Source organism: Clupea harengus, chromosome 14 (assembly GCF_900700415.2).
Source record: "Clupea harengus chromosome 14, Ch_v2.0.2, whole genome shotgun sequence".
In the NCBI taxonomy this organism is placed as follows: Eukaryota; Metazoa; Chordata; class Actinopteri; order Clupeiformes; family Clupeidae; genus Clupea; species Clupea harengus.
In genome coordinates, this window is record NC_045165.1 from 10,622,743 (window position 1) to 10,636,390 (window position 13,648).

The window sequence follows — 13,648 nt, forward strand, 5'->3', positions numbered from 1 at the left end:
TCAGAAGCTCCTCTCTGGTGTCAGGCATGCGAAGACAGGCTTTGAAAGATGATCACCAGGGCTTTGGCTTCATGTGTTTGTGTTTGTGTCTCTGTCTCTGTGTGTCCTTGTCTGTGTGTTTGTGTGTGCTTTTGTGTCTGTGTTTACGAGCGCTCAGTTGGCTCAAACCTTACAAACCTACATTTCAGCAGAAGACTCCATATGTTTTTCAGTATATGCCACTTTAGGGGCCTCTGTGGTCTACACACACACACACACACCAATCCATCTTCTGTGTGTGTTGGAAAGAGAAAGACATTTAGCACACTACTCTCAGTTTACTTTGTTGCTGTTATTTATTGTCAGTCAGCCGTTGAACAAACAAATGACGGCATGTCTTCAGGGAGTCGTAAGTGTGTGTGAGGTTGCTTTCCACTACTGTACGCATCCCCGTTGTGAGTGTGTGTTTCCATGTCTCTTTCCACGTTTCTGTGTACTCACGCCTCCGTGTCCTCCAGGTGAAGCTGGGCTGCTGTCCACGGACACTGGGCTCCGGGCCAGCACGACCGGGCCGCACAGGCCGACGTCTGGGCCCGACACCCCCCCACCTGGCACAGCCCGACCTGCCGGGCCTCCATCGACGTCAGGCCGCTCAGCCAGCCCAGAGGAGGCACATATCATGGTGAACTATTCCCCAGTGCGCGCACACACACACGCACATACACGCACACACACACACACACACACACACACACACACACACCTATACACACACACACTCAGCCAGCCCAGAGGAGGCACATATCATGGTGAACTCTTCCCCAGTGCTCGCACCCTCTCTCACAATCACATGCAAATACACACCGTGCAAACACCCAATACAAACTCATAAACCTACATCCACGCACAGACACATGCACATACACTCACAGACACACTGATACAAGCACACAAGTGCACAAACACCATCCAAACTCATATATATATACAGTATACTTTCACACTCACACATGCCATTCATGCATGCACATGCACATGCACATGCACATGCATGCAGTCACACACCCCACACCCATACACTTTCACACACACTCTATACAGATACTCTCACACACAGATGCACACACATATACACAATGATGCGCACACACACACACACACACACACACACACACACACACACACACACACACACACACACCACATACTAATACACACACACACACTGAATGCCTTTCTCTTGGCAGGCATATACCTGTTTTCTCTTGGCAGGCAGAGGCAGACGATGAGGCCAGACGTTGCTCATATGTTATCTTTTGCCACAATCGTGTTCAGGGCAGAGTACGCTCATTGTTGAATCGCGCCGCCTTCCAAGCAGATTTTACCCTGGATTTGTACTTGGCTTATCCACGTCCTTGTTGAAAGGATAGAAAAACGGCGGCAGCAGCGTTCTGTCGCCACGCTCAAATCCAATAGAGCTTCATCTTAGTAAGCCCCCCCCCCCCCCCCTGTTTAGATGCTCTTAGCGTACAGAGACCCGTCCTGTAAAATGTTTTCATTGTGCTTACTGTAAATCATTATTTATGTTCTGCCTTTTAAGTGGATTAATTTCGGTCACAGATTTAGTCAAGCACTGATGAACTGCAAATATTTTCGCATGGCTATGAAAAATTCAACGTCGTTAACAAAGTGACTGCATTTGAAAAGGAATTAGAAAGAAATGAACCGTGGCCCAGTTCTCAGTGTTGTTGCAGTAATGTTGGTCTCTGTAGGGTTATTGCGCTGCACTGCGTAAGTGTTTGACATGACGAACGATAGGGCGTGCACAATTAGGTAAGCACCTGCTAATGTTCCAGACGGGAGCTGGCTTCTCACTAGACTTTCCCCTCTTTTTTTTTTTTTTTTTTTAAATGTGCAATAAAGACAGAATGCCATTAGCACACACCGCTACGGCTAGTCTGGGAGCCCCTTGCCTGTGTACTGGACGTATGTGGGGATTTTACCCAGGAAATGGGGAAAGATTTGAAACTGTGTGTGTGTGTGTGTGTGTTCTCTGCTGACTACCCCCACCCCACTGTTCCAAACTAATCCTTCTCCTCTTTGCAATATCTTCCCATTCCTCCTTTCCTCCTCTTTTGTTCTCTTCCTCTTTCAACTCCCTGATCTTTTTCTCCTTATTTTCTTCCTTCCCTTTATTCTTCCCTTTCCCTGTCTCTCTATCCCCCCCCATATGCCCTCCCTGCTCATCCTCTCTCTCCCTCTTTCCTGTCTCCTTCCTCCTCCTCCTCCTCCTTTTCCTCTTACCTCTCTGTAGGCTCCGGATCCTTTTGTTCAGCCGGCACACAGACCCGCTCCTCTCCTGGTGAGGCAGTGTGAGCAGCAGGCCCCGCGGGACTCCCACAGGCCAGGTACTGTCTCTATACGAGCGCCCTCCTCTCACCCTCCAGATTACTCCCTCAGCACACACACATACACACACACACACACACACACACACACACACACACACACGCACAGCCTAAGTGTGCCACCCTCTGAGGGATAGCCCAGAGCAACACTGTCACATTCTCATACCAACCTCCTGAAGAGCCTAGATAATAGCTATGATGTCAAGTCTTGTTTGTGGACAGGTAAAGACCAACCCTTGTTCTCTCTCTCTCTCTCTCTCTCTGCTCATGGTTTTAAGGCTGTCATATTGTGTGCGTGGGCAATAGTCCAGACCTCAGTGAAACACGGCAAACATGTCTCCAGGCTTCTCCCACCACACCTTCTCACAGCTGTCTCTTTGTTGCTGCTGTTGCTGTCCTCTCCACATGAAAAAAAGAAAAGAGCCACATTGTTCTCCTTTGAGCCACCAGATGGCAGTGTGCCTGTGCTCCTCCAGACGTTGGCCTCCTCCTCCTCTTCCCTCCGTCCCTCTCTCCCTCCCTGTGTCTGGGCCTGGCCTCTCTGGGGGGAGACTGTCAGCCCTCGTGTCGGTTGTGTGTCCTCCTCGCCAGGCTCACGGGAGCCCTAAAAGCGCCATGTGTCAGCTAACGGCTCACACGTCCAGGTGTGCTCGCGCCACAGGTGGGGGGAGGGGGGGGATAGAGGGGTTGGGATCGAGCAAGGAAGCAGCTGGGTCAGACAACAGGGTGTGTGAAAAGGAGAAGGCTGGGTAGGACGGAGAGTGGAGTGTGAGTGTGAGTGTGAGTGTGCGTGCTTGCCCGCCCGCCCGCGCCCGCGCGTGTGCGTGTGCGTGTGTGTGTCCATATTGGATAGGAAGGAGGCCAATAAAGTGCAAATTGGTACACAAGAGACAGAGGGTGACTGACTGTCACTGACTTTATTATTTTGACATTCTCTCTGATTTAGAAACCTGGCATTCGTGGTGTAGAGCTAGAGTGAAACATGAGGGCAAAGAGAAGGACGCTGGTCAGTGTTTTAATGATCTCTGTGCGCCCCACTGTTTGAGAAGGTTTAACAAGACGCCATCGAGGCAGCACCTGGGCCTGAACCCATATACTGAGTAGGAGTAAGATGGCTCCTGTGAAAAGGAGATCTGTCTTCGCACTTGCATGTAGGCCTGTGTGAGAAGCTTTTACAGCACTGCGTACAGCTAAGGCAGCTGTACCCAGCGCCCCACAGGGTACATTTCACTGCACACGTGCCCCACTGCCCAGTCCCCAGTTCCTCTTGTCTTTCACACAAGTGGGTTGGAACTTTGTGCCAAGTAGGTCAACATCGGAGTAGGGCTCTGCTATTTAAAAACTCCAGCGTAACTTTAAGTGTGATGGGACTGAGTAATGTGGGTCTCCCTCTGCACTCTTAGCACTGCAACAATCTAGAATGTCTTCTAATGGTTCTCTGAGGAACCTCTGAGGAAGGACTGTACTAAGAACTGTGTGGGGTTCCAAGGGTTATTTGGGTATCATCATAACCATTTTGCTTAAAAAAAAAAAAAGGGTTGGTTGCTACTGGTAAGCGACCATAAAAATGAATGGAAAAGCAGAATTAGCCATTACGTTTTGGTAGAGTTGTTAAGAATCATTTCATATGAACATAGCTGTGGGCATCCAAAGTATTCCATTTAGCTTCGTGCCAGCGATGCCCGATGCTGTGTTTTGTTTACTCTTTTGCATCAGTGGCCGTGTGGTTGGTTTTTATGCTTCTGATTCTATTTCGAGTTATATAACCTTTCATGGAACGACTCGAAGGACAAGCTGCTTTGACTGACTTCAGCTCCGGGGCCAGAATTATGTAAAAGTCGGGTCGGTACACCTGATATAAAATGAAGTGTGTGTGTGTGTGTGTGTGTGTGTGTGTGTGTGTAGGAGCATTAGATAAACTCTGAGTTATCTTGGGCTTCGCCGGAACGCAGTTTTTGAATGTCAGACTTTTTGGTGTGTCATTGCATGGCTTTAAGGACTCATTGGTCGAGAGGACCCGCCTGTGGGGGGGGGGGGGGGGGGGGGGGAGCCAGATGCGCACCTGCATTTTAATGACCCTGCTGCTTGTATTATTAATTCCTCAGAAAATTGCCCCCCAATGCTCTCTCTGCCTTGCCTCCCGTCTTCTGATGCCCCTGTGTCCTGCCCCCCCCCCCCCCCCCAGCCTGCTCCCATCGTCTCCTCTCCCCCACCCCCCCCCCCCCCCCTGCTCCCGTCGTCTCCTCTCCGGCACTCTCTTCCCCATCTGCACTCTTTAGCTACAGCTCAGCTGCCCTGTGCCATCATCTCTTGTGTCTTCTCATGTCTTGGCCTCTGCTGTCCTTTCTCCTTTTTCCTCTTTCCTCCTTGCTCTCCTTAATCCTCGTCAACCCTCTCTCCGCTACATTTCTCTCAGCAGGGTTCCCACGGTCATGGTAATCCTGGAAAAGTCATGAAAATTCAGTAAAGTAGTTACTGAAAGTTTTGGAAAGGTCATGAATGTTGTGGTGTGTAGATCTAATGAAATGAATTATGTTAATATACTCTTCCATGGATGCTTAGCTGTGGCTATTAGAAAAGCAATGGAAATGATTGTTTGATTTTCATGAGGCAGTACCTGTTGGTTATGTGACCATTGCGATGTTAAATGGTGCAAGACCATCCGATATCGAAGATGCATGGTCTGTCTCTTCTCTATCAGTTTGCAGCATATAATACGAACGTATCTCACTGCGTACGTGCATGTTGTTCTGCACACACAGTACACAGGTATAGAAAATACGTGACCATGATCTCTTTTGATAATTCCCTGACTGTGACAAGGTCATGCTTTGTTCACGTATTGTTTGCCTTGGCCTGGCATGAGACCGCACTGCACCACACCACACCTTCCCCACAACCTGTGCGTCACCGTACACACACACCGTGATTCTCCCTCCAGCTGTCCCCCGCACCAGGACAAAAGCCTCATCAGCCCAAGGACGGCAGCTCTGCAGGCAAGCCGGCGCACATTTGTCTCCCTGTGGCTCTCTTCTCGTAGAGTAGAGTCTCTCACCTCACAGAAAAGGAGCACTGATTGTCTTGAGCAACAAATCATCTTACAGACCCAGAGGCCCGATCGTTGAATGGAAATCTTCAACGCTCTCATAATATACGTACAGCATTCTTCATCCCTATCACGGGTTACACCTGGGCCAGAACAAAACGGAATAAAATGACAATGTGGCCGTTCGTGTTTGCACACTATGATGCCCTGGCACACCGACAGCTACTAGCTGTGAGCCTGGGGCGTGTGATTTGTCACACGGTGTCTTTGTGAAGAATAGTATTCCCTGAGATTGGACCGTAGAGTGTCGTGGGTAATAATGTACACCTCTTGGCCTATAGATCCAGCAGACTGTTAAGTGTAACAATGGGCTCTTTGTGAGAGGCTGGCTGGCTCTTGTACTGATCAGTGGCGGCGTGGTGCAGTCAGGCTCCCACCAGGTCTGTGCATCTGCCAGCCTGATGCCTATCTCGGCCTTTAGCACCCAGTCAGAGCCCTCTAAGCAGAATGGATGCTCTGTTCACACACACACACACACACACACACACACTCTCACTCTCCCCCGTCATACACACACACTCATACTCATGTGTGCACATATTCACTCTCTCACACACACACACACACACGCACACACACACTCATTCTCCCCCGCCATACACATACACACACACTCATACTCATGTGTGCCCATATTCACACACACACACACACACACACACACACACACACACTCATACTCATTTGTGCCCATATTCACACACACACACACACACACTCACTGTCCCCTGCCATACACATACACTCATACTCTCATGTGTGCACACATTCACACACACATGTACACACACACACACACTCATACTCATGTGTGCACACATTCACACGCACATGTACACACACACACACACACACACACACACACACACACACACAGGGGTACCTCGCCACAAGCCCTCCGGCCTTGACATCCAGCAGGGAGTGAAATGTGAATGGGCCCACTATGACCACGGCTAACAGGCTCCTGGATGGTTAAAGGCGCTGCCTGTGGGTTGAATCCCTTCTCAGCAACACAGTTTTTCATTTCATAGAACATTATCAGGCACTATTTGATTAAATTATAGGTGGGTTATTATCAGAGAAAGATAGCCTTGAAACGGATATCCAGGCAGTCCTGTTTAAGTGTACCACAGTTATTTTTCGGTTTAATATATTTGACACCTTAACAGCCAAAGCCATATTACTGTGTGTGTGTGTGTGTGTGTGTGTGTGTGTGTGTGTGTGTGTGTGTGTGTGTGTGTGTGTGTGTCTCTCTATCTATCCCCATGAGCTTGGCACAGTCTGTATTCACCACTCAGCCCTCGTAGCTGAACACTGGCTCGCTGTTTGGGAGATGTTGATCTTCATTCCGAGGAGAGGGGTGGGGGTGATATTTCTGGGAAGAAAAGGTGTGTGTCTGCCTGGCACTCTCACATGCACAAGCTCCCACCTCCACACACGCTCACACACACACACACACACGCTCTGCCCTGCCCTCCTCCGGCTTTTAGGCTGTGTTTTTTGGGGGATCAGAGTGTGTTTCGTGCCACTGGACTTCTGCCTGAGCTCAGGCCTAAATCCTCACATTTCTCCTCCACTCCAGGACAGCGAGTCCTTATGCTCAGCTCCCATCCCAACACTCTTTCTCTCTCTTTCTCTCTCTCTTTCTCTTTCTCCATAACTTTCTGTTAACAACCCAGAAGAGACGCCCAGGGCCTTTATTATCCGTAAAATACGAACCTTGTAGACAGGATATGCTAAAATCCGTGCGAGCAGGGCCAGATGGTATTTAATATATTTTCTCTCTCCCCATCCATCTCTCAACTGTGAGAAACCTCCTTGTTTTATGTAGCTTGATGTGGTCAACCTCTGTTCCTCCATGCTTGTTGGAAAACTGGCCCACGAAGGTGCGCTTGCCATTATAAACTATTATGTTTGTTTAAGTCTTATTTTTACTCTTGCGCCCCCCCCTGTGTCTCTCTCCCAACCTCTCTCTCTCTCTCTCACCCTTTGGCTCTCACATACGTCCGTGCACCGTACACATATGCACACAAACTGTCTGTCTCTCTCTCTCTCTCGCCTGCTCTTTCTCAACCCTTTTCTCTATCTCACCCATTTTCTTTCGCTCTCTCTCTGTCCTGCCTCCCTCCCTCTTTCTCAGTTTGGGGTCGCATAGTCAGGACCTCTCCTATTCCCCTCTTCCAACTGTGCAGAAAAGCAAATAAACACTACACTACACACACACACACATGCACATACTGAGAGAGAGAGAGACCCAGTTTCTACTTCTTTCTCCTGGTGTCTGCATGTGAGGAGAGGAGAGGAGAGGAGAGGCGACTCCTATGGTGGATGTTGGGAACAGAGAGCGAGCGAGGTTAAGCCAGAAGCAGGAGTAGGGGGGCGGGGGCAGGCTTGATTATTTACTCAGGCCAAAACTGGATGTCTGGTCTCTGGTCTCTTTTGTGCTGAGAGATGGACAAGTTAAGTGCACTGTGTTAAACAAGTCGGGCCCACGCGGGCCGATAGCCAAGATTTAATGCCGTCGCTGCAGTATAAACAAACACAGGAGATGCCGGAGGGGTGAGATGCGTTTAAGCCTACATGCTACCCCGTTTCCACCCTCCTTCATGGCCTCTTTCTCCCGTCTCTCTCCCTCTCTTTTTCTTTCTGTCTTTCTCTCTCTCTCTCTCTCATTCTCTCTCTCTATCCTTCTCTCTATCTCTCCTTTTCTTTCTCTCTCTCTGGCTCTCAGACATGGCTACTCTACACAGACTTGCTGAAAGACAAACTCGACGAAACGAAAAGGGTGGAGGATGAATGTAGAATCTGGGGGAGAAACTATGAGGAACGATGAGCTCATCTCTGTCTCCTGGCGTTACACTGAGGAATTTTTTTTTTTTTTTTTTACCCTGCATGGATGTTCTAGAATGATCTGTCGTAAATGGTCAGTGTTTGGCTGGCGACGTGGTCTAAAACCACCACCCCCACCCTGCTCCCCCGTTCCCCTGAAAATGGCGGGCTAACCAAATGATGCAGAACACGGGTGGCTGTACTGAGAGGGATTCGCCCGTGTTTTCTCTGCGTCCAAGAGCAGGAAGTAAAGGAACAATAATCCGATCCGGCACAAGAAAAACAAACAAAAGCGGAAAGCGCGGTTTTCTTTGTCTGCAATGTGCCGCTACCGGAGCGGACCAGAGCACCTACCCCCTGCCCCATCCCCCATCCCCACGTAAACCCCTCCACACACACACTCACACACTCTCTCACACACACACACACACACACACTCACACTCACACTCACACACACTCTCTCACACACACTCACACACTCCTCCAACCCAACCCTAAAGCCCTCTCTGCTACCCTCCTCTGTGGCGCTGGCTCTGCTCTCTGTAATAACACACTGAGTAAACACTGCCGAGAGAGAGAGGCAGAGAGGCAGAGAGGCAGAGAGGACTGTTTTAGCCCCCCTGCCCTGGCTCTGGGCCCACCCCCATCTTCCTATTGCTGCTCTGTGGAGACTGAGAGCAGAGGTGATGGATAGAAAAAGAGAGACGGAGAGGGAGAGAGAGAGACATAGAAAAACAGGTTTTGAAACATGGTTGGATAGCCGTCGTTGTCATTGCGAGAATGGGGGTGACTAACACAGGACCTCAGTCAGTTGCTGTGTCCTCCTTGCTCTGTTTACCCAGTCGGACAGACCAATAGAGACTGGAGCCCGTCACCCATGGCAGTGCGGTTAACTAGCTACCCTTTTCCCTTTTTTTAAACCTGATCTTCCGCAAGTTGCATTAGGTGAAGGCAGCTGTCATTCCAGCTCTGCTTACTCCCTTTCCCACTATTTTGTACCTCCAAAGTGACCCCCTCCACACACACACACACACACACACATATGCACACACACACACACATATGCACACACACACATATGCACACACACACACACACACACACACACACACACACACACACACAAACACACACACATATATGTGCAGAAGGGTTTCACTGAGGGATTAGGGGAGTTGGGGGAGTCTTGTCAGTAGCTGGGTGTGGAGACGTATACATCCTGCCCCCGAGGCCCAGGGTTAAGGTGAGTTTCCATGTTTGGCTTGGAGATTTGGAGGTTGGAGCGAAAGGTTTGGGAAAACCCGACGCCAGAGCAGAGGTCTGGGCCAGGCCGTAACTGGAGCCGGGGTTTCCCGCGGGCCCTGAGAGAGTCCAGCAGCGCCAGGCCGTTTATTTGGACAGCAGACCGAGCGGTGAAAGTGGGCATCCGCTCCACAAACACAAAGAGAGAGAGAGATGGGCAGACACAGTGTGTGCTAAGACTGCTGTCAACAGAACTGTGTTTGAAGAGGCTTCTGGAGAGGGTTGCGAGGTTGGGAGTACCGAATAGATAGAAGTGTTTTCTTTCACGTCGCTCAACAGGTGTGTGTTTGTGTTAGTGTTCGTGTGTGTGTGTGAGAGTGTGTGTTAGTGTGTGTGTGTGTGTGTGTGTGTGTGTGTGTGTGTGTGTGTGTGAGAGTGTGTGTTAGTGTGTGTGTGTGTGTGGGCGCTTACACACATATGCATGGCTGCGTTAATGTGTGTGTTGGGAGGCAATGAAAAGAAAGAAAGGATAAAACATTTTTTGTGTGTTTTGTTTCAAATTGGTTATTAATTATGTACGAGCACTCTCTTCTCTGTCGTTTCATCACCAGGCACCGGTGCCGTGTGTTTACACATGACCCTGTTTCTCAGAGAACTTTACCTTTTTCGCCCATATGTCTTTGCTTTTTGTGGAGGGCCATTCCACAGGGAAAGGTTCCCACATTTGCCATTTGCCCGAGGCCTGTGCGCGCACACACACACACACAAAGGACGCGGCTGTTCTGCAAACCGGCCGAAGTCAACAACTTTCACGAGACATTAATTGGGAAGTCATGTCACTAATGCAAAGTATGCGTCTGCGAAGGAAAGCGGGACAACAGAGGGCCTAGAGCAGTCCACGTGAGGCAAGAGCGGGAACGAGGGAGAGAGTGAGCGAGAGAGAGAGAGAGAGAGAGAGAGAGAGAGGGAGGGAGGGAGAACAAAAGAGGGAGGTAAAATAGAGAGACGAAGAGAGGTTGACCTCAGGGTCAGAGATGGACGTCACGCTTGTCACAGCAACCCCGGGGCACATGACGCGTAGCTCGGTGGTAAAACTCAGACCAGCGGAAGAGAGGGAAGAAGAGAGGGAGGAGGAGAAGCGGAGGCCGCGCCGCGTTTGTCATTCTGCCTCAGTTCTGGCCCTGCTTGGCCTGGCCTTATCCACAGGCTGCTCTGCTCTGCTCCTAAATGCCTGTTGTGACAGGGTGGTAGTAGGCCTGCGGGTTGGTGTGTGAGTTGTGTGGGTAGTGTGTGTGTGTGTGTGTGTGTGTGTGTGTGTGTGTGTGTGTGTGTGTGTGTGTGTGTGTGTGTGTCTGATTGTGCCCTTACTAAGTTTTTTTATTTCAGCTGTATGTGTGTTTGCGCATAAACAAACACACACGCTCACACACAAACATACATTGGCATGTTGTTTACATGTCAGGTGTGTTGAGAGAGAGGGAGAGAGAGTGTGTGTGCATCCGCATCCGCATACGTCTGAACACACACTTGTTTATATAACACATCTCTCTCTGTGTGGCACCACAGTGACTCACTCACCCGCAGTGATTGACTGAGACATCAGTGGAGCTCAATCCTCTTGTTTGTCTTCACGGTTCATCAGCTTTTCCCAGCCCCGCGCTTCCTCCAACCGGCTCCAGCACCCAGGCCCACCAGCCTCCCCTGCCCCACCAGCCTCCCCTGCCCCACCACCCGCAGTCGCGGGCCGGGCCCAGGCAGAGCCGTCATGCCCCTGACCTTGGAAGTCGAGTCAGAACATTCACAGTGGAAAATCTTAGCTGTGCGGTTTTTTTTCACTGGTTTCTTGTGTACAGTCAGACCTGTGTGTGTGTGTGTGTGTGTGTGTGTGTGTGTGTGTGTGTGTGTGTGTGTGTGTGTGTGTGTGTGTGTGTGTGTGTGTGTGTGTGTGTGTGTGTGTGTGTGTGTGTAATCATACTTGTGTGTGTGTGTGTGTGTGTGTGTGTGTGTGTGTGTGTGTGTGTGTGTGTGTGTGTGTGTGTGTGTGTGTGTGTGTGTGTTCACATTACAGCTCTTGCGGTTTCACCCCCCAGTAGTGCGGTGACAGGAGCCTGTGTGCAACGGCGCTCCATTGGACTTGGCATTTCACCCGTGGCGTAACAATAGCTTTAGCGAAACGAGACAGAAGTGCGAGCCATGCCTGAGCTCATGAACGCAATCAGAACCGCTTTTAGGTTGTGTGTCTGATAAAAGCTGCAAACTAAGAACACATCAGAGAATTGAGTATTCTGTATAGACTCAAGTGGTTACATCTGTTGGAGTATAGATTTTTTTTATTGTTGTTTTGTTCTTGGAAATAGATTGCGATGTTTTGACCGTTATTGCTGGTGACGAGAGAGAGCCAGGAGCTTAAGACTGTGTGAGTCACACAAACAGCATCTAACCTCTCACCCCCCGTACTGTGACTAAACTGTGTACAAATCTGTGCGAAGACGTTGAGACATCTCCGGCATATTCAGCTGACGGGGGCGAAGGCTCTGACGGGCGTTGTTGAGAAACCGTAGGCTACTCTGTTCCGTTCCGACTGTTGTCCTCCTTATTTATAGAATATTTACCTCATCTGTTTGTCGGCTTTGGGTTCAGGGAAGACGAGATTGGGGGAGGGGGTTGGGGGTGTTGAGACTGATGTAAGATCATCCATCTGCGTTCTTCGTGTCCGTGTGTGTGTGTGTGTGTGTGTGTGTGTGTGTGTGTGTGTGTGTGTGTGTGTGTGTGTGTGAGGGAACAGCTGCAGCCAGCAAATCGGCGAGAGAACACGCAGGCCTCGAACAGGCTTGGCATTCCAAATGGCTTGACCAGGCCACGCATATCGTTTTATTGTGTCTGCTATGGATTGGACCGAAGTGTTTGAAGTTCTGCTGAGCGAGGGGTTCCGGGTCTAGGGTGAGTGGTGGGGGTCTAGGGTGAGCTCCGCAGATAGATCTCTCCCCTCATCCCCACGCCAACTGGCCGTGGTAAGAAGCACCCCGCTAATTGCTTAAACAGAGACAGAAGCCGGGGAAACATGGCGAGGACGAATCACGACTTTAGATGTGCTGTTAATTGATGACTCCTGTGCTGCCTGGAATATAGCTTATTGTCACGCAGCTTTGCCAAGTAAGAGACAGAGAAAAAGAACGACAGATAGGGGGGAGGAAAGTAGGCGAGAGAGAGAGAGAGAGAAGAAGCAAGCTTGCCTTTTTTCACACAACAGGAGAAGCCATTAACCAACATTGTCATGCAAAAGGACAGAGTTGAGGTTGTGAAGTACATGGAATGATCTGTAGCGTGGGAGCCGGTATGTTAGTGTCTGATACTGTAGTGTGCTGTGGCTACAGCGCCCCGACTGACCCTGGATCTGCCACTCCTCACTCCTCACATATGTTGGCTGCTCCTGCCCCAGGGCTCTGCTTCTGACGTGGAAGAGAGTTAGACGTCATGGCCTGGCAAGCTTATCTGTGGAAAGCCCGTTTGCGCAAGGGTCTGTCCGCTTTTCAACTTTTCAATTGATCAAAGTTTCAGTCTTGCCTGCTGGAGAGCACTCGCAAACTAATTAGTCTGGTTCAAGCGCGAGGCAAACCTTCCACGAAAGAGACAGACACACACACACACACACACACACACACACACACACACACACACACACACACACACACACACACACACACATAAACATATACACACACACGCACACACACACTTACTCAAGCTTACTCAGAGGCTTTTTGTTGATTAGAAGTCTCCCCCCCCCTAAACACTCCACTCTCACTCCAAATGACATGTTTTTTGGCTCCTTTCTTCAGTAGAACTAAACAAACAGAGCAAACAAATTTCGGAGAACTTCATTTGACTTTCGGAAAACACTTCATCTTAAGCTCTCCAGTCCTCCGCATGACCAGCGATGATCCACACGTGACTGAACCGTTCCTAGAGTGTAGGTTTTTTATACAACATGCAACTGTCTCGGTGTGAAGTTGAGATAAACTGGTGTGGTGTGTGTCGTGTTCTTTGCGGAATCTTCCCCGCCGTATGGTCCCACCAGAGCG

At 49.9% G+C, this 13,648-nt stretch overlaps 1 protein-coding gene across 2 annotated transcripts in view; it reads left to right on the forward strand.

Annotated features, from left to right (window-relative positions):
* LOC122133483 (protein TALPID3-like) overlaps nt 1-13,648 on the forward strand; it is a 46,748-nt gene that overhangs the window by 14,515 nt on the left and 18,585 nt on the right. For both annotated transcript variants that reach the window (XM_042709785.1, XM_042709786.1), the window contains 2 exons: nt 498-661; nt 2,294-2,387. In XM_042709785.1, the coding sequence (XP_042565719.1) occupies nt 498-661; nt 2,294-2,387 (258 nt within the window). The remainder of the gene's footprint in view (nt 1-497; nt 662-2,293; nt 2,388-13,648) is intronic.